This window comes from Varanus komodoensis, unplaced genomic scaffold (assembly GCF_004798865.1).
Source record: "Varanus komodoensis strain SLA01 unplaced genomic scaffold, ASM479886v1 scaffold10, whole genome shotgun sequence".
NCBI classification, from domain to species: domain Eukaryota; kingdom Metazoa; phylum Chordata; class Lepidosauria; order Squamata; family Varanidae; genus Varanus; species Varanus komodoensis.
Genome location: NW_025335269.1, coordinates 27,972,574 through 28,000,490, shown reverse-complemented (window position 1 = coordinate 28,000,490; position 27,917 = coordinate 27,972,574). Strand labels below are relative to the sequence as shown.

Sequence of the window (27,917 nt, the reverse complement as noted above, 5' to 3'; positions counted from 1 at the left end):
ATTGTGTGGATCACAACAAATTGTGGCAAGTTCCTAAAGAGATGGGACACCAGACCATCTTATTTGTCTCTTGAGAAACCTATATGTGGGTCAAGAAGCAACAGTGAGAACTGGACACGGAACCACTGATTGGCTCAAAATTGAGAAAGGAGTTCGGCAAGGCTGTATACTGTCGCCCTGCCTATTTAACTTATATGTAGAGCACATCATGAGAAAGGCGGGACTAGATGAATCACCAGTTGGAATTAAGATTGCTGGGAGAAATATCAGCAACCTCAGATATGCAGATGATACCATTCTAATGGCAGAAAGTGAAGATGAAGTAAAGACCCTCTTGATGCGGGTGAAGGAGGAGAACGCAAAAGTTGGCTTGAAACTCAACATTGAGAAAACTAAGATCATGGCATCCGGTCCTCTCACTTCCAGGCAAATAGATGGGGAAGAAATGGAGGTAGTGACAGATTTTATTTTCCTGGGCTTCAAGATCACTGCAGATGGGGACTGCAGCCAAGAAATTAAAAGACGCTTGCTCCTATCTAGACAGCATCCTAAAAAGCAGAGACATCACCTTGCCGACAAAAGTGCATGTAGTCAAGGCTATGGTTTTCCCAGTTGCAATGTATGGCTGTGAAAGTTGGACCATAAGGAAGGCTGAGCACAGAAGAATTGAGGCCTTTGAATTGTGGTGCTGGATAAGACTCCTGCGAGTCCCTTGGACCACAAGGTGATCAAACCAGTCAGTTGTAGAGGAGTTCAACCCTGACTGCTCTTTAGAAGGCCAGATACTGATAATAAAACTCAAATACTTTGGCCACCTAATGAGAAGGAAGCACTCAATGGAGAAGAGCCTAATGCTGGGAACAATTGATGGCAAAAGAAGAAGGGGACAGCAGAGGATGAGGTGGCTGGATGGAGTCACTGAAGCAGTTGGTGTGAGCTAAAGTGGACTCCGGGGGATGGTGGAGACAGGAGAGCATGGAGGAATGTTGCCCATGGGGTCATGATGGGTCGGACACGACTTCGCCACTAACAACAGCAAATAATCTAGAAAGAGTCCAGTGCTTTCCACAAGTGCCACAACACCCCCCTCTCCTTCTACCAGATCCTAACCACTTTGCTCCCACTTGTCTGAGAGCTAAACAGTTGGGAATTAGTGCCACTGATGATGCCCTTTGGATCAGTCATTCTGCTGTTAGCGTAAATTTTCCCTGCTAAAGAATTGTGTGAAATTTGAAAGCTTGCAATGCTTCAATGCATCAATTGAAACCTTATTTATGCAATAGAGGAAAAAGCAATAACCCTGTTACTTTTTCGATATTCTACCGCTGCCTAGGAAGCAGCCCTCCAGTGTTGCGAAAGGTTGCTGAGACATAGCAATAAACGTGAGTGCTCCGGGAACGACCTACCTCGTCGAGCAGCTTTGGAGAGTTAAAACCCCAATTATGTACCTTTCTTTGAAAACATAAAAGTTTTTGTCCTGGTCTTTGAAGCAGGCGCAGGCAGCGGCTGCGCTACCCTTGGCATGTCCTCCGCGGAATCTGCCACCCGTGCCACTTCGGATTTGGGGAGAATGCCAAGGCTGGCCTGCGAGGTAGTCAAAACAACCAGGAGAACGGACGCTCAGCCTAAACAGGGGCATGCGGTGCCGACACTGATGTAGAGGCTTCCGGGGGACTGCGAGCCTGGATAGTCGTGAAAATTCGCATAGCACACGTGTGTGCGCGCGCGCAGGGCTCCCGGGAAAGTTGTTGAAAATCGGGCGAAGGGGCTGGGTCTTGCTTTCGTGACTCTAAGATGGAAGAATCGCGCGCCTCTGTCTGCAGCAGCAGCAGCAGGTCTGTGTGAGTCCAAGAAAGGGAAACTCAAGCGCGCTCTTCCCAGGTTGGCCCATCGACCACTGGGGAGGCAGCCGGCCGCGGGCGAGGCTGGAGCCCTCAGGATGGAGCCGGGCGGGAGACGCTGACAGCTCCCAGCCCGCGCTGCACAGCTGTGCAAAGGCGAGCGGCGGGCGGGTCACGTGTGCATGCAGGAATGCGATGCATGCGCGCGCGGGGGCGGGAAGGAAAGACCGGGGCGGCCCGTCGGCGCTCCCCGCTTTCCACGCTCGGCGTGCCCGCCCTCTGCTGCGGCTGCCGCAGCAACCGCGAGGAGACTGGCAGTCGGCAGAGCCAACGGGAGGCGGGGACCGCGCCTCCCTCCTCCAATGGCGCGCGGCTCTGGGCCCAAGCGACGCCCTCGCTAGGCAGGGGATCCTGCGCGCACGAAATGCTGCATGTATCAGCCTTGGAAGGGGCGCTCGCGCCTGGCTCAGTGAAGCGGGAGAAGGAGGAGGCAGCTGCCGCCGCCGCTTGAGGCTCCAAAGGTGACGGAGGGCGCTTTTTCGCCTGTGCTCTAGGATAGAGAAAGCGTGGCTTTCGGGGCTTGCGCGATGGGGAAGGCTGAAGTGCGCCCCTTTGTATGTACGTGGGCATCTTGGTGGGGAACTTTACGCGTCTGGAGGGAAAGGAGGGCTTGGTGGAAAGAAGAAAGTTTAGTGACGTGTCTGTATTCTGGAGAGCTCGGTCTGAACTCCTTCCCTCCCGCCGCCCCCCCTCCCGCCGCCCCGTGTGCAGCCGCTGCATCCTTGGAAAGCAGATGCCGAAAGACCTTCCTCAGCGGTCCCTGGCGTGTGCATCTTGCAGCTTGCTCGTCTGCAAGGGGGCAAGTAAGATGAGTTTCGTTCCTGGAAGCCTCTCCCTGCTCATTTTCCTCCTCCTCCTCTTTTTTTAATCCCCCCGTGGATCAGTGATTCATAAACTGAGTGGGTGTGTAGTCTCTTCTGGCTTCAGAAACTGGTGGTGTCATGGTAGAAACATTCGTATCTGCACAACAGTGCAGAAAGCAATCGCGTTTTGCGGGTTTTTGTTTGCTCAGCAAATCTCTGAAGAAATGGAATGAGAGAGGGATGCTATGAAAAAACTTTCTGACTTTTTAAAATGTGTCCCTATTTAATTTTCGGTAGCTTAATGGGATGTTTAATTAAATCTTTTGGCTTGGATTCCAACTGCACTTCTCTCTGGCTCTGATCTAACACAGTATGAAGTATGCTTAAGGCATACTTAATCAGAAAATTTAATCTTTCCCAGCTTTGTGCTAGGTTGTGGTTCAAGTGTGCAAGTCCCGTTGAAATTGGAGAATAGCACCAGCCTGCAATGCCGTGCGTGTTTACTTGGAATTAATTCCCATTTAATGAAATGGAGCTTAATTCTGTGTGGAATAATGTTGGCACATTTCTGTCTGTGGTCAGGAATGCAGCCTTATGGCTCATCTGGTGCAGAAAGCTGGTGGCAGTGCCTAGCATGCATCTGGATAACATGAACTATCCTGAGATATTCCTTGGCCATTTGCACCTGTCCACTCAAAAGTGGGTTCTCTTATGGGTCTGCCCGCTCTGTTTGGAATGATACGTCTGCTTTATCATTCACTGGGCCTGTTTCATTCGCTTGCCACGTTCCCCGTTATTGAACTAGTATGTCAAATCACAGTAAGTACCAGAAGTCACTGCATTGGTCTGTCCTATAAAAAGTGTGTTGTTGAAGTCTACAAAAGCAGTTCAGAATCATCATCATCATCATCATCATCCATCCATCTTCTTATTCAAGTGGTTTGATTTGGTGATGCAAGCAGTTGAGTGGCTTTTGCAGACAGGTGCCTCCTGCTGGGTATGTGAAATACCTGATAGGTATGAGATTGAGCATCTTCTTACCTACAGGTAATTTAAAAATCAGGATTAAATGAAAACATATACAAATTGAATCATCTTTCTCCATACTCTCAACATGCAGTTCTTTGCTTGCATAATCCAATAAACAAAACATATACATTTATTACCTCAGGCATGTTTTCTAATTTTGAATGTCTTTGTAACAATGTAGCTTGTTGCTTTTACTGAACTAATGATAAGCTATGTATTTTTGGAATGCCACTTGCCCAATATGCATTCTTCTTGATGATGTAAACATCTGTATAACATTTCAAAATTGTACCAAATGATAGGCTAACAGCTTGATTCTAAACATATTTACTCACTTGAATCTGGTAATATGCTGGCAACTTAAAACTTTTTATATAGGAGAAGAAGGGGTCCCCACCAATTATGGGCCCTGGGGAACATTTCGAATTTTAAGAAACCATTGTGACCAGTACTGTTAAATGCCTAATCAGTGAATCTCTGCTCCGGCATCTAAATCTTGTGCCTGTGGATCATAGATTGCATCATAATTAGCAAAAGCTTTTGTTTTGTGTCTATGGGACGCCACAGTGTCTCTTTAATAAGGGGTTGTCTAATAAAGGCTAATTTCTGGTGCTGCAATAAAGCTAATGCTCTTTGAAACATACATTTTGGCAAGGTCCAGTGGTCACTTCTTTTGGAGAGAAGTTATTACACAAATAAATTTTGTGCTGTAACAGTCTTTAATATTCACTGATGTACTTGTTCTTTTCAGTTGTGTACTTGTTTCATGGAAATTAACACATGAAAGGACAAATGGATTCTCTATGTCCTTTTGACAGTGAAAAGACTGCAAAATTGGAAGGATCAACACTTGAAATGCAATGGACTGAGGATGTAACAGCTTTCACCATTTGAATGGGTAGCATGGGTTATACCTTCAAATGGATACTTTGAAGGATACTTTCAAAAGGATACTTCAAGTGGTCCGCTTTTGTTGGAAGCTGTGTATAATTGCTAAAACGTTGGATGCTTTTAATACAAATTCATGTATGTGTATTAAAATGGGGGGAGGAATTAACAGTTTTTAGGTTCCTATCGCTACTGCATTGGGGGGCCCTTTATGAACGCCATTAGAACTGAATGCAGATACTGCCTTGGAGAATCCTCATGTAGGCGACAGAGTGACAAGGAATAATTACAAATGTAGCATTCATCTCATTCTGACCCATTAACCTTGGTGTACTAATTGTTTGTCCCTGAAACATACAGGTTTATATTCTTAAGAAAAATATCTCTACTAGCTTAGCTAAGGAAGAGGTTGCTTTTAATTACTCAAATTTTCTATGAAAAATATTGATCCAAATTCTAAGGAAATGAACTTGCACACATATTCAAACTCAGTTTGAGAAGATTAAATCATTATTCAGGATGACCTCTGGAATATGGTCTCTTCAAAAGAGCAACCTTGTTTCTTTCACTTGGCACATTACCTTCTCTTAACATTCCCTCTTGTCCACGGTTACCAGTTCTATGAAAGCATCTTGTCAGATATAATAATATGCAAATATAAAATGCTTAAACTCTTCCCATGACATCAGCTGCATTAGAATTCATGAACAAACTTTTGAGTTCTCCACTGCTCTTCTCAGAGCACATGCAGGGTGCTTTTGCTTCCATTTCAGTTCACTGCAGCTTGTTGTGAACAAACCAGGACAAACTATGACTGTTCTTAACTATGATTCATGGCAGAGATGGGCAGCATATGACTGGTATCTGGACCCTTTTCTACCTGTGGAAAGATAAACAAATGAAAACAAAGCATGCCTAACTGAGGTGAGCACGGTGAAGCCTTGAGGAGACAGTGTAGCCTCCCGATTCCCAGAGAGTGCCTGTCCAAGTTTAGGAGAACAATTCAAATTTGAACCATGCTTTTCTGACCCTGAACCCTAACTCTTATTATTAAGACCAATCACAGTTTTGGGGGTAGACATAAATGGTGATTAGTTGAAAACAAGTGGAAGCTTACAATCTCCTTTTTGTGACCTCAGAGTAGCTCTATAAAGTAGATTAGTATTATTTCTGTGTTGAGGACATTGCATGAAACTGACAATGACTTAGGTTACACATGGTGCCAAGCCATGGAGGGAGAGAGCGGGTGTGCTGCCTCCAACCTGCTCTCTGCTTTCACTTTGCTTTGGAAGTATTTATGTGATATGCAAACCAAGAACTCTGGCTGGTTGAATGGAGACAACTGAGGTTGTCATTTACTCCAAGTCTCGAGTCAAGTCTCAAGTCTTTACTTTCAAGTCTAAGTTGAGTCTCAAGACATTGTAAGATATTTTTGTGTCAAGTCTTAAGTCTCTTCTTAAGTCTGAAGAATCAATTTTAACAGAAAAAAGGGAGATGGTGTTAGGGTATGTGGGGGGGGGATGGAAGAATTGTAACCCCCCCCCCGATGTTCGCATCTGCACTTCTCTCAGTGATGCATTTAAGAGCTTTACTTCAACCCGCAATTTATTTAAACAACACTGTGCTGTTATTTGAATTTATCTAGATTGCAATTTAGAAAAACTATTTTCTCGACACAACCCCCAAATAACCCCAAAAAGCAGGTTTTCAGTCCCCCAGAACAACCTTTCTTTCTCTTGCTAAATATGATTTGATGATACTGATTCCATTGCTCTGGAGTCTGCTTCTAGCCCATGGTTTCTTGAGATGTCACTGCAAACAACCCAGGAACTGGATGCAAGGCAGAAGTGGCCATTGGGTGGGAAGTGTCTTACCTTCTCCTCCATGGTCCTGACTAGCATGGATGGATATTATAGCAGTTTGTTTAAGAATAGGTTGCACAATCATCGTGGCCCTGGGGACCACACTGAGTGTCTGTTGGGGTTATGAGAGCTGTATATATGTGTATGCACATTGATGTGCACCTCACTCTGTTGTACACCTCTTGTTCACGTTCTCTCTCACACACACCTGTGTGTGCACATGCACACTCAAATCTTCACTGTTGCCCAGGGGTGTTCATAGGCCTGGCACTTGCTAAAGCAACAGTCCCCTCAGAACTCAGTTTTCAAGCCACCCAATCATCCAGGAGACTGGTGCCTGGTCCTTCCCCCTCTCTAAGTCACACCCTTGCTGAAGGATCTTAACAATGCACACCCCATTGCCTGAGCCTTTCTCTTAAGTCCGAAAATAATTTAGGAAGAATTTATAACTAATGTAATATCTGAAGTGGGTCCTGTCTGCTTTACAGCTGTTATGGTACACTGATGACATAGAAAACATGGTGTATTACATAATGGGAGGACGCGCTTGCATTTTATGCTGTTGCTCTATTGCCTTTTATATGGCCTGCTGTTTTAATTGTAATGATTTAATTACAATGGTTTAATTGCTGCTTTTTATATCCTTTTATGTAAGCCACTCCAGGTATCAAGTGATGGAAAGATTGAGTATAGATTCTTTAGATGAAGTATTTTGGGAGGTTCATGATTTTCACTTGCATGGTAAGGATATTTAACACTGAGAAAAGCATTGCTCACCAATTTCATATGCAACTTCTCAGGGAACCAGGTCTTTAGGTACATGATGGTTCATTATAGTTTCCTAACAAAGCTAATCCTGTTTGGTTCTATAGTTCTTTTTAGGAATTGCAGATACTTTGTTAAAATATCCAGTCTGACAAGTCACCACTTATTTCAACATTCAAAATAGTTGAGAAACTCCCACAATACTTACATAATTAAGGCTTGGAAGAAATAAATAAATAAAGAAAGAAAAGCAACCTTTGTTCAGAAACAACCTTTATGCAGAAACCCATCTGTTGACAGAGAATGTCTTACTTCAGTGGAACCCAAGATTTAACATTCCATCTGTTCAGAGTCACAATTATGCATCCAGTATTGGATGCAAAAGCTGAGAGAAGGCTTTTCACCTGGGTCATAGATATGCTTATGCTACTTGGCTGTATTGCTGCTGGCATGTTAAAAGCCAAAACAGAGAAACTGTATTTTGTGGGGACTGAAGCATCAACGAACCAGGCAACCGCCAACATATTATCGAGCCTAATCCAGTGGTGCATTTTGGAGACCTTCCCAAGACCTTCCAAGTGGTTTGGAAAGGCTATGGGATTGTTAGAGCATTTTCAAGGGTGTAATAATAAAGACACCCCGGGGCAAATAGGCATGCTTCAAGAAGGTACAGAAAGGGCAGTTACAGCTTCTAATGGGGCATTATAGATCTGAGGGTAGCTGCAATCCAAGGCTGGGAGTTGCATGGAAAGACTGAGGGTGTGGAAGGGGTCAGAGCAGTAGAACCCTATTCCTGTTGCTATTTGTATGTAGGTCGGGTTTTGGGTGTTGGGAAGCTTGAGTCAGGTCCATTGTGGAGTGCTGCCTGTCTTTCTAAATGACAAAACGGGTTCTGAGAGCTTAAGAGATATTGATTTGCAGTGCTAGTTGTGGCCAAATCTTGGAAGTGGGGAAAGTAGAGCTGACCAGGTTGAGATCAGTCCAGGTTGAGATCATGGGATCCATTGAATGGAAGATCCTGAGCAACATGGGCTCGAAGAATGTGAATTATATAAGGAAACCTATGGACATGCTGCTGTTTTCCATATGGTATGGTAGGGTAAAGCAGGTCAGTTCAGCCCCCAGTCCCAAAGGATTTTTGTCATTATTGGCTATAATTGCACCAGGTCTGCCTAAGTGTCTTGGCAAGAGCCCACAAAACCTCTTATTATATGTTCTGCCTCTCAAATAGATTTTCTACATTTTAAGCAGACAGCACCATCCATTTGGAAGACTATAGCCTTTTAGTTCAAGAAAGTCCTTTGCAAATCAGGCTGGAATGACCGTGTATACTGGCGCTAAACATTGCAGCTTCTGGAACTTGGGGAGGGCTGCTGTATACAGTCATAGGGGAGATAGCCTAGGAACCCATTTTTTAAAGTCTTACACAGTTTACAAAAATTTTCAAAAACACCAGTAGTAATAATAATTATACATATTCCTTCACTGATAGTAGTGGAACCATAACCCCTAATCATAGGGATTTGAAAGTAGGGATTTTGCATTTTAGGTTACTGCCCCGTACAAGTGAGTAATGATTTGTCAATTTACAGTTATTGGTTCAATGTGAGGAGAACAGAATTAAGGTAGCAAAAGTAGTACTGCCTTTTTCCAGCTATCTGAAAGTAATGCATATTGCCTAAAAGTTAAAAGTATGTTTGTAAAAACATTATTTTTTCCTGTGGATATTGAGAAATATTTTAGCTTATGAGATTGAATCCCATGCATGTGCTCCTTAGGATAAGGAGCACTGCCAATCTGGCTGGCAATAGCAGATAGAAAGGATCATTGAAAGGACCTAGAATTAAGCAGATAGAAAGGATCATTGAAACCTGTGCCCAGTGCCAGGGCCCTCAGCTCACTCACCTCGTATAATGAATTGTCGTAATTTCTATGCCAATGTGCTAGGGGTAGAAAGCTACAGTTGCAGTTGTGAAGCTGTTAAAGTTATGGATGCTCTCTGTCAGCAGAAGTGCTTATGGCTCCCCAACAGAAAAATACATGGTATTATATCTGCATGTGAAGCTGAAAGCATTTTGCAGCTTCAAGAGGACTAAAATGTTGACCTCCTGTCTCCTGTCTTATTCAGTGTGCATTTGCTGACCAGTCAGATTGCCGTGCATGGCATTCAAGCTGCTTGGAGCTGCTCTGATTAACTGGACAGCACAACAACACCTCTTCTGTTAAACTGTTTAATATGCCATCTCCTTATCTCATCTTTGCCCGCTTGTCCTTCATAGATCATGTCTTTGCCTTCCTGGAACAATCTCCTATTTTTGTTCGTTCTCCCATGTAACAAACTAGTAAACCAAACCAAAACAGAACAGCATGGCTCTCTGGTGTGGGATTCCAGGCAGCTCAAGTGTGACTGGGATCAAGGTTCAGCCCTTTCTTCATTTTGGCACTCCCAGCAGAGACAGCCAATCAGAATGAAATTTATGTTGCTGGGTCACCTGAAGATGTTCTGGGCTTCAGTTCCAGGCAGGCTTAAGTCAGCATGACCAATGACCAGGAGCAGTGGGGACCTTTAGATCAAAATATCCGGAGGGCACCAGGTTGGAGAAAGCTAATATAAGCATAGAAGTTGTATTGGTTAGCAAATATTTCCAGGGCACTAATGGACTTATTCAGTGGCCTGGCTTATGCATAACTATGGCTTACCTACATGAGCTTGTTTGTTTGCTCCAGCATGACCGTTAGGAAAGTGTCTGTTTTCATCTGACAGTTATGTGTGATGCGAGTCAGACTGTTTACAGTGCTGACTCTAGTCTAGGGCAGCCTTCCCCATCCTGGTTCCCTCCAGACGTAGTGACTGACAACTGCTGTGAATGTCAGCCAGGGATGCTGGTGGGTGTGGACTAACACATCAAGAGAGCCTTGGCTGGAAGAAAGCTAGTTTAGGGCAATGCTCTACCTCTGAGCTGTGATTACTTGATTCTGGGTTGATTCATCAAACCAGGAGTAGACCACCAGTGGATGTTTTGAACAACACTGCCCATAATTCTTGCCTTGCAACACTTTTGCCAGGACTGATGGCAGTTGTTGTCCAAGACCTCTCAAGTGCCCCAGGCTGCCTACCCTTGTGGTGACCTTGTGTCAGCAAGGGCCTGCTGCAGGGGAGCTGGAGCTAGAACCAACTGCCAGCGCTCAGTGTAAAAGAAGCCCAGGAACTCGTGGTCCCTCATGAGCAACTGGCTGAGAATCCCACTGGGCTCTGTTGCATTAGGCTTCTGTGCAGACCCCTTGTGTCCTTGAGCGCACAGCTGGGTTACAGATTTTAGTCTGCATCCTGCGTGCAACCTGGTTGTTAAACCAGGGTTAGCTTGACCAAAAATGTGGTGTGCACCTTTGTGAACCCCCTGCCCACTTTCACTTCTGAAGTACACAATCTGGGTTTTGGTGAAAACAGAGAATGATTTGTTAGGAATTCAGGAAAAAGCACAGGATGGGGAAAAGGCTGATTAGATTCAGAGCCCAAAGCAATGATGGGTCTAAAGTGGAAATTCATTGGCAAATGATGAATAAAATAGGCAAGACATTTAGGTAGCACAGTCCTGCACACGCTGCGTACCATGACTTCCACAAGGGAGTTCTCCTGGTGCTTCAGTCATCTCTTCTCCCCACCCTTTTGAGGAAAACTACAACCAGGCACTTGTACCAGGGAGAAAAAATGGTTTAATCTCTTGCTTCGTATGTGGGATGTTCCTAACCCCTCTACTGAGAGAGAAATAGCCCTGAGGCTTTTTTCTTAGTGGAATAGCTCTCCTTTGGTTCCTCCCCACTGGCCCACTGAATAATCACTCATCCCCAGCTCTGAGGTAGATTCTAGAAGTTTCTTCATTAGGCACCTGTGCAGATTTCTATTCAATAGCTCTGCCAAGTGGAGGCACTTCAATTTGAGATGAGCTTGGCCGGGCATTTGTACTGCAATGCCAGCATCCACATGGCCCAACAGAGTCCTGTGACTGATTGCAAAATGGAGGTTTCCTTCCCTTGAACCTGGAAAAGATGGGGTCAGTATGGTCTGGCTGAATGGACCACTCCAAGCTGACCATAACATTCCCGCTAAACCACAGTGAGCACGAAACACAGTTCATCTTGGTGTGCATATAGCAAACTGCAGTTATGTGAAAAAGGATGCAAATACTTCCAGTCTTCTCCTTGCCAGTCCTGGAGAGGGTTAGCACAAGCCCAATGCTTGTGACTGTAACACTATACTGTGGGTGTTACATGTCCAAAGGACTACTAAGATTCCATGAAATTATTTTCACACATTACAAAATGTAAGTCTCTCTGATGCTTGTGCCTTATACAAATATTTACCAATGTTACATAGACTTAAAATTAAGCTAACAAGTGAACACTAGCATACCTTTCTTCAAAGCATTCTTGGGCTCCTGTAAGAAAGAATTGTCTTGTTGGAACTAACAAATGTGGATGATGCTGAACTGGAATATGCAACCATGGAAGTCTCTGCACATTACATTAAGATTTAACCTTAATAGTATCAATTAAAATGCTCTGAAAGCTGTGTAACGGTTCGATAGCTGTGACTCATGCCTAGACATCAGCCCTTCTGATGGATGTGTGGGTATACTGTTAACCTGCACAACAACACTCTTCTATTCATTTAATGATGAATACAAGTCCCATGTTTAGAAAATCTGTTTCATTTAATTGTTATATTGTAATAATTTCAAAAATTATTCTTTTTGAAACAGACCTCTGAATAATTAATTGTAACTTTCAAGGTTAAACATTTGCCCTGCTTTCTGTTCCTTCTGTCCTGTTGATGGAATATATTAAATGATGGTATACAGAGTGACTATTTTCCAGAAGTACTGTTCATTTTCTCCCCTTGTATAAAACCTGAGCAAAGATATAATAGTCTACTATATTAGTAACATCTATTCTAACAGAGAAGTTAGAGGAGCCAATAGTAACAGTTCACTTCCTTTATTCCAAAGTGGTTAAACACCAATGCAGTATAAAGAGATGGCTGAGTGCATATTCTGTGTTTCCACAGTATCTAATATTAAAAGAATATTTAGGATTTTATGCATTCAATGATTGCTTTTTTATTACTTTAAAATATGCAGTGATTACTTTTCAGCACTGGAGATTTTTTTTTCTTGTATAGCTAATTTATATTTGGTTTTCACATTTTGAATAAATAGTCTCTTGCTTTTAACTCAGTTCATGTTCTGGAATAGCCTTTTCCAACTTGGTGTTCCTCAGATGTGTGGGAGTACTACACCCATCATCCCCAGACAACATGGCCAGACTGTAGTCTAGGAATAAATGAAATAGTACCTGAGTGCATCTGGTGGATACCAGGTAGGGAAAGGCTCCTTTACACAACTCGGCCTCTAGCAGTGACGGTAAGGATCCAAGATGTATAGTAACTAGATTGTCTCAAATTGCACTAGGTTATAAGCTGAAACTCAGTGAACCCAGGCTTATAACAATTAAAATAATAGCCAGATGCAATAAGTTGTGACAATGGAATGGATGAAATTCAAAGTGATTGGAAATGGAGTAAATGTTATTTCATAGAAATTTGATTGCAGGAAGGCTGAGTGGAGTTAAAAAATAGAAGCCACTGCCACTCCAAAAGAACAAGGTGGAAAGCTAAGAGGGGAAGACTCTTTATGCAGGCATGGCATACGGGAATTTTGCTGCATCTCTTTACAATGATCAAGGCGCACATGCTAACCAGTCCTTAAAACAAGCTGCTTAGGTACGCATATTGTCTCATGCAGAACTACACATCAGGACAAAAAATGAAAGGGGGAACGGGAACAATAAGGAGCTGGTGGGGAAGGGGAGCAGAGTGCCTTCACAGGCACAGCGGTGTTATTCATTTAAGCACTGCTTACCATGGACACCTCAGTATGAATATTAATTATTTTTAAAATCAACTACTTGAAGCCGGTATTTTTTGTTCTTATTTTGGAGGATGTTTTTAGCAAGTAGATGGTGATGGTTTAATATAGGGAATTGAAACTGAGAGCTGGCAGTATGCCCAGCACTTAGTCTCACTAAATTAGTTTTAAATGCACATTTCAGCCCAGTGGCTTGTGCAGAAGGTTGCTCACCCAGCTACACATTTCCCCCGATGCCTGCATCCCGCATTTCTGAACCAGAGATGCTGCAGTGGTAACTTCATAGGATCTTCCTTTATGGCAAATTAGGCTATTTGTCCACTTGGATAATGTGCCTGAGAGCAGCACTCCAGGTTGTGGGCAGGTGTCACATCTGCTACCTGATAATTTAACTGCAGATGCCAGAGACCAAATCTGGCCCCATGTGCCTCTTCCTGTGGGTTTCAGCCGCTCTGCCTGTTTAAAGCTGTCGGAAAGAGGGGGATAACACTGGTGACCGTAGCAAACTCGAAAATGCATCACTGGATCTCCGTCATCACAAATCTCTGATTTCCAAACTGAAAAAAAAATGTGCCGGGGGGGCAACTATGATCTATTTGAAAAGATTTCAGACATGTTAATCTTTCTCTTAAAATGTTTTTCTACAGGGTCATTTATTGTGTTTTTGAAAGAATCCACATTAACGCGAGTACAGAATAGCATGGACACCGAAGGATTCCCCCCACCACCACCACCTGAAGGTAGAAAAGCACCAACATCCTAATTTTATTTCCATAAACTGAGAATTTTGGTCCATTGATGTTTAAAACTGTGTTGTCCATTTTCTGCCTTTTCTTGATAGAAAACAATCACTTTGATAAGGTTTTAGTAATTTTCAGTTGCCAAATGACCAAGTTTAAGGCCATCTTTACAATCCTTTCAGCACCAGGAGAGATCAGTCCTCTTCTCCAGACATTTTAATAATTGATTTTATACTTGGATATTATTTATACTGTTTTTACTTTTAGTATATTTTAACTTATTGATATCTGACCTCAGCTGCATATTTCTCCATTTTATTGTAGGTTATTATTCTTATTCTTATTATTCTTATTAATGAAATATTGTTATTTTATTTGATATCTGCTTGGAGAGTCTTCAGACTAGTATAGCGGAATATAAGTTGAATAAATAAACACATAAATAAAACATCTCCTATTGGCCCATGCTTCACAGAACCAGGAGACTGGAAGGCTTATTTCTTGACTGACGTGATCAGTGACCACCAATGACATGCAGTGTCGCCAAAGAGAAATATTGGCTGGAGGGCTGGCCGAGCTAAGCCCCTGTCAAGGACCATATTATTTGAAGCATCCTTTGGGTGGAGGAGCTGGACGTGCTCCCCCAGCCAATTTTTGCTTGGAAGGCATTTCTACTCCTATACAAGCTTATGGAGCAAGGCCTGGTTGTGGAACAGAAACTGCCTTGGTCACCCTGTTGGATAACCTTTGCTGGGAGAGGGACTGCAGATTCCCTTGGACCTCTCAGCAGCCGATGAGTTGTCTTGGTTGGGAGATGGAATCATTGCATTGCAATGGTGCCAGTCCTACAGGGATGGCCAATTTCAGAAGGTGGTGCTGGAGGATCATTGCCCTGGAAGCTTTGCTATGGTGTTCAGTGCTGTCCCACATGCGGTTTAACATTTGCATGAACCTTCTGGAGGAGATAACCCAGAGATGTGAGCTGAGGTGTCATCAGTAGCAGCTCGCTCTTTCCATTTCATCAAACCTGGCTGAGGCAGTGGCTGTTCCAAATCAGTGCCTGGGCGTAATAATGGACTGGAGAAGGGCTAATAGACTGAGATTTGGTCCAGACAGAATGGAGGTAGTTTGTGGATGGATTGCTTGCCCAACTGAGTGCCCTGGAGAGAGTTGCACACCCCCTAAGGATCAGATTTGTAGTTTGACATGCACCCGGATCCTGCATTGTCTCTAAAGGCACAGGTAGACTTGGTGGCACAGAGCACTAGACTGATATACCAAGTGCATCCTTCCCTATACAGGAATAGCCTAGCCATGTTTATCCATGCCCTGGTCAGATTACTGCAATGCATTGTACGCAGGGCTGCCTTTGAAGACAGCCTGGAAACTTGAACCCATTCAAAACAGGCCACCAAGACCATTAATCAGAACAGGCCAGTGAGATCATAGCAGGCCAGTCCATGTCCAGGCCTGATCCAGAGCCCTAAACAGCTTGAGGCCAGCTTACTCCCCTGCTCCAGCTCTTATACACCTGCCTGGACCCTAAGATCACCCTCGGGGGTCCTTCTGTGGGAGCCCCTGCCAAGGGAAATCAAGGGGTGGCTGCTAAGAAGAGGACCTTTTCTCTTGTGGCATCCCAGCTCCAGGATGAACTTCCCAGAGAGGCATGCCTGACACCAACACTGAAGTGGAGTGAAGGCCTTCTTTTTGCAGTTTGTTTTAAATCCTGTACTGTAGTTTAAATCTTTGTACTGCTGCTGCGTTTTGCTCTGGTTTTTACTTCTGTTTTCATACTGTAGTATTAACCGTTCACATTTTATACTGCATTTTATGTTTTAGTTTCATTTCAAATTGTTGTGAACCATTTAGAAATCTTTGGCTATTGGGTAGTATAGAAATATAATAAATAATAACCCCTACTTTTCCTTTTATCATTGAAGAATGTGTCTTTTACGTATAGGCCTTACCTATAGGACTCACGTGTGTTCTTAAATTTTAATTTATATTAATTTCTAACTGCTTAATCTATTGTCCTGAATTTATGGGTGTAACAGGCTGCTTATAGCATGTGTTTTGAATTTGATGTGAATCTATCTGATGACTTCATTTCCTGGCACTTGCCTAAAGATGAAGCTTTGTTTCTAACAGTTTTTCCATTTGTTGTTTATTATCCCTTGCCTGGAATTAGTTTCTATTTTTTGGGGGGATGTAATAGGCTCATGTGTGTGGTGCAGAAAGCCACGTAAGTGGATATGCTATTTTCATTGTACAAAGAGAGGTAAAGCTTGGGCAATATATTTTTACATGGAATCTATATCCTGCCATGTCCTTTGTCTGTCCCTATATTATAGTCTGATTATGCAGCTGATTGTATGTATATATGCCGGAGTAGAGCTAGAAAGAGGAATATATGTGTGTGTAACCTATACATGTGAGCTACTTTGGGTGTGCCATTCTGTAGCTGGCACATCTGTTAGGGTGTGGTATAACAAACAGCCCTGGACTCGGATCAGCAACATTTCACTTGCAAAACCTTGTGTGGTGATGAGGTTAAGCTATGAAATATCTCTTCCTGCATGTTCCCTGGCATGGTTTACGACTAGGGCCCCTTGCTATGGATGTTCCCCCACAAGACTTGGCCAGGAAGCACTAGACAGAGGACTGCCTTGATGGTGCATCCTCTGAGAGTACACCCTGCTGGGAAGATCTCAGGCTAGTGCTCTCTTGTCTGTCACAGAGCTGGTTAAAAACTCCCCATTTTAGAAGAGTTTAATGAGCTAGGAGGATGTATGTGGCTACAGCTCGGTTTTTAAGCTGATAATTACCACTACTGTTTATTGTGACAACTGCTCCTATAGTGTAGAAGTGAAGGCATGGGTTGAAAACACATCTTTCCTTTGGGGAAAAGAAAATATGAAACCAGAGACAGGGCCAGCCCTGCCATTAGGCAGAATGAACGGAGGACCTCAGGTGGAAGATGCTGGGGACATCAGTGACAGCCTCCTGCTCTTCCTCTCTGTTGGAGGACAGAACTTGCTGTGCCGCACAGCATGCCCTGGCCTTGCACCCCACCCGGTTGCCTGAGCTCTGCTGGAAGGCCTTGTCCAAACACCAGTGCTTGCTGAAGTAATAGTTAACTACCAGTCCTGAGGGCTTTTCTGCGTGGAACAGGGAGATGGTACAACTTTGTCCTTCGTTTCAGGCAGCAGTAAGGTTTGGGCTGCCACAGTTTAAAAGAAACAATGCATGCTCCTCAGGCAGAACCATCGCCTCCTTAGAGAGGGCAGCATTTCCATACTGGTGGCTCACTGCTTCTTTTACAAAGCAGCCTGCCTCTTTGGCAATAGCAGTTCTCGATGGCGGAGCTTCCAGCAAAGGTGCAGTTGCAAACTGCTGCTTCGGACTGTCAATCCGGGAACAACCAAGACTCGGAACAAGAATCTGTGGAAGATATTGCCAGCGTTGGTGGCTGGGGCGGAGGTGCTGAGAGGGCTGGGTTAGAGAGCAGTGTTTAAAATTTTTATTTCAGTTGGATTGAACACAAAATAATTTGATGGAGGACTGTAGAAAAAACAAATGACGTCTCTTTCACGGTACAGTAAATTCATGTGTAGCAATAAGCACAAGAATGTCTTGCTTGGTCAGTGTTCAGAAAACAATGTTCATACTTTGCTAATAGCCAGTAAACAATTTGAGACTGAGTGGAGACCTTTTCTGTGAGTGGATGGAAAATGCCTCTGCCTTTTGGGAGTGGAAGACAGAGGCATCGTCCCCATTCAGCAGTATCACTGACCCTCTGAGGAGGCAGCAAGGTGGCCTGCTTCCTTCAGCCAGCTGCATATGCCTAAATCTGGGTCCACCCCAAGTCTGGTTGCACCTCCATTAAATCCATCACACAAGTGCTCTCCCCCCCCCCCCCCCCGTTTGTACAATTCAGTGCTTCCAGAGCAACTCCAAACAGGTGACAATCCTTGTTGCTGGAAGCTCCTTATGGGAGTTCCACTGTCCAGTCCCAATCCAGAAATCCATTTCTGCTAGTTTTGAGCCATCCTCCAGGGAGTATTAAGTCTCCTTTGTGTGAGCAGTGGGTCCTGCTGGTGGAACAGAATTGGCAGGACCCACTGTTTGCAGAAGAGAATTAGCAGGGTGGAAGGAAATCGGTGGATGCATAAGTGTCTCACTAGATATTGCTCAAAATGTCTGTCACTACTACTCAGGTTTGTAGAAATCAAGTCAAAATTAAGATATGCAGCATTAAAATAATATCTCTTTTTGTGTGAGAAACATTTGTGCTAAGCAAGGATATTCCAGGCATTCTCACTCACAGGATCACAGTTCAGAGAAAGCTGGCCCTTTTGCACATGCAAAGCTTTGGTGACTTCTTCTGAAGCATGGAAGACCTGGTCACAGCAAGTCAGGTGGACCAGAGTCTGGCTTCAAATGGGTGACGGCCCTTGAGTGCATGCTGATCACTTGGTTCCTCCCATTAGCTGGAGTAGACAAAGCAGGACTGCAGTGTATCTAATATATTAACTTTTAAAGAATTCTCAAATAAGGCAAAAGTAATGCTATTCTCAGTTTTATATTGTCTATGCAGAAGTCCCCTTTGATTCAGTAGGATGGACTCCCAGATAAGGATTGCATTCAAAATTAAAGCATAGTTAATCAGTTGAACATTGGTTATGCTCAGAAGTAAAGGGCTGTTTAATTATTTCATGCCATCTAGGGTCAGAAGTTTAACATTATAACTTAGTAAGTCTGCATGATGAAGCCGGCTTTAGAAGTTGTAAGAATATTGCCTGAACTGCACAGCAACAGTAAATGGAGTTGATCTTTCTCTATGCCGCATTTGTTTGTGAGAAATACCAATTAAAGCGCACAGACAGTTACAAAGGCTGGTAAAAATGGAGCCAAGATTTGAGAAGAATGAGAACAGCATCTGAACTGTACTCATCAATAGTCTTTTGTTTGGGAAGCTGTTAGTTGCTTGTTTGGTGTCTGCATTTCTGTTTGAAATTGAAAGATGCCTTAAAAAGAGGGAATGACCCTGCTGTCTTTATTAAATAACAGGAAAAATATGGTAATGGTAAATAATTGATACCTCATTTAAAAGCAATCTTTCATAATACAGATGGGGCATCAAAATCTATCTTCTAGAAACAATAAATGTTCCATGTGCATATGAATGAAGATTTCTCCAAAATATAAAATACTTTAAATAAGCCTTTTTCTCTGTGTGTATGCATTTTAGGAATTGGGATCATGATGCAGGTAGAGTGGAGTTAAACCATTTCCCTGTGCTATGGTTCTGTGGAAAATTGTCTCCTTTAAAGCTATTTGCCCAGGGAGTAAAAAGCTGCTATTGACTAGTATATATTAATAACAGATATTTACACAGAGGCAGACTAGTGGAATGTGGTCTATTATTTGTGTAAGTAATGTTTCCTTCCTGAAGTATAGCATTTTCCCAACACTGCTGTATTTTAGTAATTTTGATATGCAGCATTGTAGTGTTTGCTTGTGTCCCCCAGCCGTGCAAGGGAACCTGTATAAGTGTCACTCTTGGCCTAATACCCATGCCAAGACGATGTTAGCTACTGAACATGGGCCAGAATAAAAGAACATGGGCTTTATTGCAAAATATTTAGATTACCAAATAGATGAGCTGAAACTCAGTGGCCAACTAGGGGAGTAGCTTTAGATTGTTAGCACCCTGGATGGCATTCCCAGGCTGCAGGAGAAGTAAAGGAGGTGGTGCTATCTTTCCAAGTTCAGGCCATTTGGAGTCAATGTGTCTAGTGTTTAAATCCAGAAGTTTTTCCTTGTTTCAAGGACTGCTGTTTTGCCCACTGACTGTTCTGTTGTCTTTGTCTGGGATCTACAATTTACCTGATTGAAGTGCTGTTTGGTTGCTTTACCTGTAATTGTATACAAGCAAATGAAACTGGCTCAAGGAGTAGAACTGAGAGATGGTAAAGAAAGAAGTGTGTGAGCCAGAGAGGCAGAGAGAGTGTAACGCACTGAACCCGCAATTCTGGAGGAGGAGAGAAACAGAGATTGGGAATGGTGCACCAGGCTGGGTTCCAGGCTGGAACACGCCATTTCTGGTTCTGCAGGGAAGAATTTGGGCAGCAAAGGTCAGACAGATTGCGTTAGCCTTTGCACGTTCTATGGCTTTTGTTGGGAAAAAAAAATTAGGTTGCACATTCCTTAGCAGTTCTGACAGAAAAAACAGCAAGCAGAGATCCAGGAAGGAAGACTTAGAAGAGACCAGAAGGGAGAGGAGCACAATTAATTGCAGGCAGAAGAATGAGCAATGCCTAGCCAAAAATACTCTTTTGAAATTCTGTAAACTGTAAATGTTTCTGACTTTAGAGAGCGGAAAAAACAAAGTGTTGCAAAATGTAACCATGCCAGCAGTCATGATCATGCTGCTCCAACTTCCACCTAGAGCTATCCATGGACCAATGGCAAGAGCATTCAGTCTTCTATATTTGCATTGGTTCCCTTTTAGGCAAAGCTTCTTGCCCTCCTTTGAGTTTTCAAAGCACCCCTTGGATTCTGCCCTTTGCATACATGTTCTAGTATAGGTTGCACTCAGTGCAGTGTGTAAATATTTTGTGACAGTTCTTGACTATGGAATCAGAGAGACATTTGCAGTTAAAAAGTTCCCTTTATTTGCATGCCAGTGTGCTTTTCCTGATGATTTATTTTAGATCAATAAACCACTCCCATAGCCCTACAGGGCCCTTTGGGCAGCGTACAGTGTAAGAATAAAAATCACTCATAAAAACAAATGAAATCCACATAATAATACAATTACAACAACTGCATAGATCATAAATTTAAAATTGCTCAGATACATACAGTAGCAATAAAACCACAATAAAAATTCCTATTAATATAAAATCAATGCAATATGAGCTTAACTTCAAAATATCTGGAAAATAGGAATGTCTCTGCCTGGTGCCAGCATGTTTAATAATGAGGACACCAGTTGTACTTCTCTAGACAGCATCTTCCATAGGTGGGAAGAGGCAACCCCTGAAAATGCCCGTCTTTTATTTGCCACCCCCCTCACCTCTTTGGGGGACGGCTCTTTAAGAAAGACCTCTGAACCTGATTTTAGTCATCAGGTAGGTATGTATAGGAATAGCTGGTCCTTAAATTATCTAAAGCCTTTTGGTGCTTTATATGTCAATACAAGCACTTTAAATTAGTTTCCCAGCCTCAACTGACAGTCAGTGTTTATGGTAGCCCTATTCTGACCCTGCTGAAGTTTCCAGACCATCTTCAAAAGCAGCCCCATGTAGAGTGTGGTACAGTCATCCAGTTGAGAGGGTACCAGAGCCAGGCCCTGCCTGTCCAGGTAAGGCTGCAGTTGGTATATCAAGCACAGCTGAAGGAAGGTGCTCCTGGCCACTGAGTCTACGTAAGATGCACTTGATAGATTTGGATCCAGGAGTACCTCCAAGCTATGGATTTAACTAAGTTACAGAGCAGCAAGTGTAAGTGGCAGCTTTCTTGTCCTGGCTGATCTTCCAGGACAATGTAGAGATTTTAGGGTCAAAGTATAGGCATCACAAACAGTGTAACTGAGCCCTTGATAATGGAATGTTGACCCTTAATTATGCTTTTGCCCTTCATGTCAGTAGGTCAACAACAGGGGTACACAACTACTGCAGATATAAGGAGTGTTTCTGAATCTAGTACCATGCTTTAAATTAGGACTTGCTTCATACAATGTTTTCACAACCTTTCCAGTATAATTCTATAATCTTGATTTAATTGATTTGCAATGGCATTGGTTCATGTATTCCCTGTTTATCAGGTGGGAATGTTTGCAAGAGAGGTGAAGTTATTTGGCAAGTGAAATCTTCAAAGCAAACCACATCAGGAAGGAAACCAAATCAAACATAAGTAAAGGTGCTTGAACCAGAAAGAGAAAGCAGTGCTAAAGCAAGCAGGACAGAGGCTGTTGGATGGATTAGGCGTAAAGGCGCAAAGATGCCTGCCAATTAAAGATGGATTTGTTTTAACGCTGCACCAATACAAATTTGAAAGGTCTTGATGAGCTTGTGCAAAACTAACATATTTTTATCATCGGTAAGTTGATGCAGTATAGCTACATAATACACTGTAAAGTAAGCTACATCCAGGATTAAGCTTTAAGACTAAATAGAATGTGGAAAAGATGGCAACAATAAGATTTCTGTAGAGCTTCTGCTTTTCTTATGAAGGGAAATACTGCACTGTATACAAGCTCTGAAAATACGAGGGGCGTTCAATGTATTCTCGGTATTGGGTTGATTTGCTATTGATGTGGGTAATTTAATTATTTCATTAGCTAATGACACTATCTGAGGGTATACATGCAACTTATTTCAAATAAGTATGATCATTAGTTCCCTAGTAATCCTTAGTGAAAGACGACCATAATGACTGACACGACAATGTTGAAGAAAATCGAGCACTGCGCTGTGATTAAGTTCCTTACAAAACAAGGGAAAAGTCAAAAAATCATTCACAAAGGGATGGTGGCCATTTACCAGGACTCTGCACCTTTAGTATCTACTGTTCAAAAGTGGTCAAGTGAATTTAAAAGGGACAGAGAAAGCATTGAAGACAACCCTCGCTCGGGCGGGCTGGTTACTGCCACTATGAAAGAAATTGTGAAAAAAATTGAGAAACTTGTATTGGAAGATGCCCGAATAGAAATCAAAATGTTAGCAGAGATGACAAACCTATTCATTGCTACCATATTTACTATTTTTTATGACCATCTTAACCTTTCAAAGGTCTGTGCAAAATGGGTGCCGCGAATGCTCATGGCACCTCAGCAACAAGTGCAAGTCAAGTGTTGTAGGGAGTTTTTAGAGCTCTGTGGTGAAGATCCATCGAGTATTTTCGACCGGAGTGTTACTGGAGATGAAACCTGAGATCATCACTATGACCCTGAAAGTAAGCAGGAGTCCATGCAGTGGCATAAAAACGGTGCTGACCCTCAGAAGAAATTCAAAGTCACTCCATTGGCCGGAAAATGCATGGCCACAGTGTTTTGGGACTAAAAGGGAATTTTATTGATCGAGTACATGAAAAAAGGTGAAACCATAAACTCAGCATCTTATGCAACCATTGTGCGTAATTTAAGAGAAGCAATTAAAGCAAAAGGGGAAAACTGCGACAATGTGCCCGTTCTCACGGCACGTGTTTTGAAGGCTGCTGTGCTTTCGAAGAAAGAAACCGCTCACCCTATAGCCCTGACCTGGCCCCCAGTGACTACTACCTATTCCCAAATTTAAAAAAAGATCTTCGTGGAAAGTGATTTTCCGACGATGAAGAGCTCAAGGCGGCAATTAACGCACATTTTTTAGACAAGGAGGAAGGGCATTTTTTACAGGGAATTGAAAAGTTAATTTCTAGATGTAATAAGTGTATTGAAGTTATGGGGGATTACATTGAAAAATAAAAATTATTTCAATTTATTATTCCTTTTTCTTCATGCTGATACTGCGAATACATTGAATACCCCTCGTAGATTGAATTTACTGCTTCCAAGAAGTACTGAGATACTTCTGGGAGTTACTCCAGAGTATCAGAGAGTGAAAATGGGATGCTTTTTGCAAGAAGGAGTGTGAGAGATTGCCCTTTTCAGCAGCAAACTTTCCTCTTTTGTTTTTATTTAATGTCTAATTTCTATTTTGCTGAATGAAAGAATAATCAGAGAATGAAAGCAACTGCAGAACCACAAGGTCAGGATGCCAAATGTGACAAGTAGTTACATGCTTGGGATGGGATGTGATCCACCTCACTCAACATCACAGATTGTGGATTGCAAACCTGCACCTACTGCAGAATGGAAAAAAGCAGGGTGGGATGTAGCTACAGTGCTCAAATAGTGATTCAGTTCTGTTTGGTTAAGGGTTTTAAAGCACTTTGCTCCTGCATGATGAACATTTACACCAGGAGTTGGGAGAAACGTCACAGGATGTCCCTGTGAAATCTAGGCTTGGAACTGTGGTTTGTTTAAAACTTTAGTGAAAATAAACTAGAATCAAACCCTGGTTTCAGATCCTTATTTGTTAACTAGAATATAATAAAAGGCTTAGTAGAGACATGGCTTGGCTAGGAGACAAGCATCTGGAAACATAGAATTAGTAATGCTCATTTAGAGTTGGCTATACCAAGAAGTTAATATACATTTCCAATAAATTTTTGAAGAGAACTTCAAGATAAAATATTTAACTTAAGTCACCATCTAAAGAAGTGAATATAAATGTGTAGGAGAACTGTATTTTAAGAATTAGATAATCTCTTTGGTAATGTAACATATAATATCCATATATTGTCCAAGGCATATACTTATCTTCCATATGTATCACTTATTTTCAGTAGTACCCATAATAATTAAAAGATATGCAAAAATTATCAAAAGTTGTGCATGTCTTAAATCTGTATGCTGTACATCAAAAGGAGCATTGCATTTGTAAGGCAGAAGTTAGAAAGATAGACTTGGAAACACCTTGAAAGTCATTTATTCCAACCCTTGCTGAGTGCCAGCTCTCTATCTCTATCTTTATGTAAGATAAAACTAAAGCATCATTGACAGATGACTGTACAGCACCTGCTTAAATACCATCAACAACAAGGCCCCACCGTCTTTTGAAACAGTCTGTTCCACTGCCCAGCAGCTTGTTCCATTAAGAAGTTTTTTCCTCATGCTAAAGTAACATATGCTTCCTTGCCATTTCTACCCATTAATGCTGGAGTAACAGAGAACAGATCGGTGTTTGACAACCTTTCCATTATTTGAAGGCCACTGTTGCATTTTCCATTTAATGTTAACTTCTGTTCTTCAGGTTTAACACTCAGGTTTTTCATCCATGTCTCATAGGTTTCCAGGCCTTTCACTAATTTGGTCACTCTTTTCTATAAAAGTGTATATAAAATAATTGCCCCCGGAAAGATACATATTCATTAAATTTGCAGTAAAGGTTCTCTGGATATGTCAGCTATACAGAAAGTTTGGTTGATTATCAGAACAATTTTTCTACTGGTCACCTGAGACTGATGTCATAGGCCTATTTTTATGTCTCTTTTGGGACATAAAGTGAAAATATTATTTTCCAAGGAGGGAAGAAAAGAAGGACCCATGTGCCTCTGCGTTTCGGTATCCCCACCCCTGCCCCACTCTGTTTTACATGACCTGTGATGTATTTCTTGTATAAACATGAATTATATATGAAAATGTGACGAAACTCAATGATGTAATGTTATCTAAGACATTAACATGTTTTATTAGATGTTACTGTGAAGTAACATTACACAAAAAATGAATGCATCACATGTCAATACTGCAGTCACTTGGGTGCGATGGGAGTTTATATTCATAAGGTACCACCAAGATTTTGAAAGTTCCCCGAAGGGATATGCTGGGGCGTCTCCTTTGAATTCTAACAAACCAAACATACAGTTGGTTTTTTTTAACTCAACACTATTTAATTGCTGTGCAAGTGTAGAGAAGCTGTCCTGTTCATACTACAGTGATCCTTTATGGGGGATTTCACTTCTCCACTACTGCCACCATTTATGGGGAAATGAACAGTTCACTAGACATATTGTCATCAGCCTAAGGAAATCTCTGCCACTATAACGAAAGAGTTTATTTATTTATTATTTATTAAAACATTTTTATACCACCCCATTCGCTGAAGCCTCGGGGCGGCTTACAATAATAAATTCTACAAACCGGCTCTTTTGCATGGCCATCAATTTTCTTAGACTATTTTAGAATATAAGAGGCTTAAGTAGGAGATGGGTATCAGCACTAGAGTCAAGGTGAACCATGGAGCAAGTAATTTTTAAAAGGTGTTTTGCACGTAAATGATCAAGATTTACTTTGCGGTTTTGAAAAGGCTAATTTGTGACAGTTATTTAGGACTCAAAATATTTACTTTATTCAGCTGTAAACAAGTCCCTAATACTTCTTCCAGCTCTGGATAAATGTCCTAAACCTTCATCCCAGCCAAATACAGAAACAGCCAGATGCACTCTTCCTCTGACATCCAAGCTCCTCTCGTCATTTCACTGGTAACGTGGATGGTTTATTTGGGTTTTTTACCATCTGCTTCTGTAACTTTCTCTTTGTGAGATCTTAGGGCAGCCTCTTGGCATAGCACGGGCACCTGCTCCCCCTCTGATATTCCCCAGACACTTAGGGTTAACCCACAGGGCAAGAACAGCTGCTCCCTTCCTCCTCAGGTTTCTCATAGTCCTCCTCAAACTCCAGACACCAACCAGCAGAACTTCTTCCTCTCTCTTGGCAGGGCCTGTCTGATGACACTGTTGTCGGCTGCCATACTTTAACTGCCATTTCCCTACAGCTCTTTCCCATTTAGTCAGACAATCAGAATTGAATTTACCTGATCCAGGACCCACCTTTTCAACTGATCAGGTGCTTTTCAATGGACAACTAGGCAATGGGACCCTGGAAACTGCACAAATTAGTCTGGATGCAGTCTCGCCCTGCCAGTTCTCTGTATGCTACCTATTCCAGTTCCTACTCCCATTGACAGCTCAAACATTCAACGAAATTAACTAGGCAAGCCTGCACATACTGGGCTGTTATAAGAGTGTGTTTGTGGATTGTGAAAGACGAACAAATAATTTAAAAATGACAAGTACAATTGCATAATTTTCTGGGGCTCCAAAAAGTTTACAACCCAGTTGTGCCCTTTTGAGGCTCTGAAACCTTCCTCCCAGTGGACAAAAGAGGGGTAGTAATTAGAGCAGGGATGGAGAGACAAGAGAGCTAGCGAGATGCAGTGGTCAAGAGTGTGGGGCCAGGACTCAGGCGATCTGGGTTCTAGTCCCCGCTCAGCCATGGAGCCCACTGGGTGACCCTGGGCCAGTCACAGTCTCTCAGCCCAACCTGCCTCACAGGGTTGTTGCTCTTGGGATAATACTGAGAGCAGCAGGAGGAGAATGATATAAGGTGCCTTGGGTTCGTCAAAAGAGAAAAAGGTGGGATATAAATCTAATAATTAAATAAATAAGATGGCTTCTGGGATCCTGGCTGGAGGACTGAGGAGGAAGGAATAGGGGGACAAACCACAGTGAGCCTGATCATATGTCAGCTGCACCCTGGGTTGCCTATTCATAGGGTGGCTTAATGTGGTGTGTGAACCCATATACAGATTATGCCTTCCAAACAAGATTAAATTTTATTTATACTAAGCCTTTCTGCTAACTAATTAATTGCACTATATGCATGTCCTGAATTTTTCTCTCTTGTGAGGAAACCAAGGCATAATGCACGTTTAGTCCCACAACAACAACCCTGTGAGGTAGGTTGGACTGTGAGTGAGTGACAGGCCCAAAGTCACCCAATGAGTTTCATGGCTGAGTTGGGACCAGAACCTGGGTGTCCCAACACTCCAGCCACCACACCACACTGGCTCCCTGGAAGTGGCCTCTCTCTTCTCAGGGTGACAGAGAAGTGCGTGTTACCCACAGGAAGCACAGCTCGCTCAGGCTAAATTCAGTACTTTGACATTCCTAGAGCTCAGGTGCAACATCTGGCATCATCTAAACTTGGTTGGCATAGCTTGTTGGAGAGAGAAGCAACCCTCAAATCACCAAACAACCCATGGGCTTATTTAAGCCATGGTTATCAAATGAACCATGGTAGAATGTGTGTGGTGGAGTCGAGGGTAGGCAACTTAATTGCTTTCTTTGGTCTCAATATTTCAACCCTTTCACTTGTAGTTGGGCAATAGAAAATTAGATGGGACTACAAGTCCCACAAAGTAGACTACAGGTGGGACTAGAAGTCCCAGCCAAAGTGACGTTTCAGTAAGTGGATTGGTTTAATTCATGCTTGGTGAAACTCTGTCTCTCTTCTGCAATAACCCCCCCCCCCTGCTCTTGAATGACCCATAAGAACCTGCCATAAGAAATTTGATCCAATGGTTTAACAGACTATATTTTCAAAGATCACTTGGCA

The 27,917-nt window shown here is 42.6% G+C and overlaps 1 protein-coding gene across 5 annotated transcripts in view; it reads left to right on the top strand.

The window, feature by feature from the left end:
* Positions 1-27,917, top strand: part of ARHGEF10 (Rho guanine nucleotide exchange factor 10) — a 114,383-nt gene that overhangs the window by 5,471 nt on the left and 80,995 nt on the right. For 3 of the 5 annotated variants that reach the window (XR_006413513.1, XM_044417807.1, XM_044417789.1), the window contains exon 2: positions 13,820-13,912. Coding sequence is in view for 3 of the 5 variants with exons in the window: in XM_044417807.1 (XP_044273742.1) it covers positions 13,820-13,912 (93 nt within the window). In the remaining 2 variants the exon portion in view is untranslated. Of the gene's footprint in view, positions 1-2,229; positions 2,363-13,819; positions 13,913-27,917 lie in introns of those variants that run through there. The other 2 variants (XM_044417798.1, XM_044417817.1) reach the window with 2 other exon arrangements.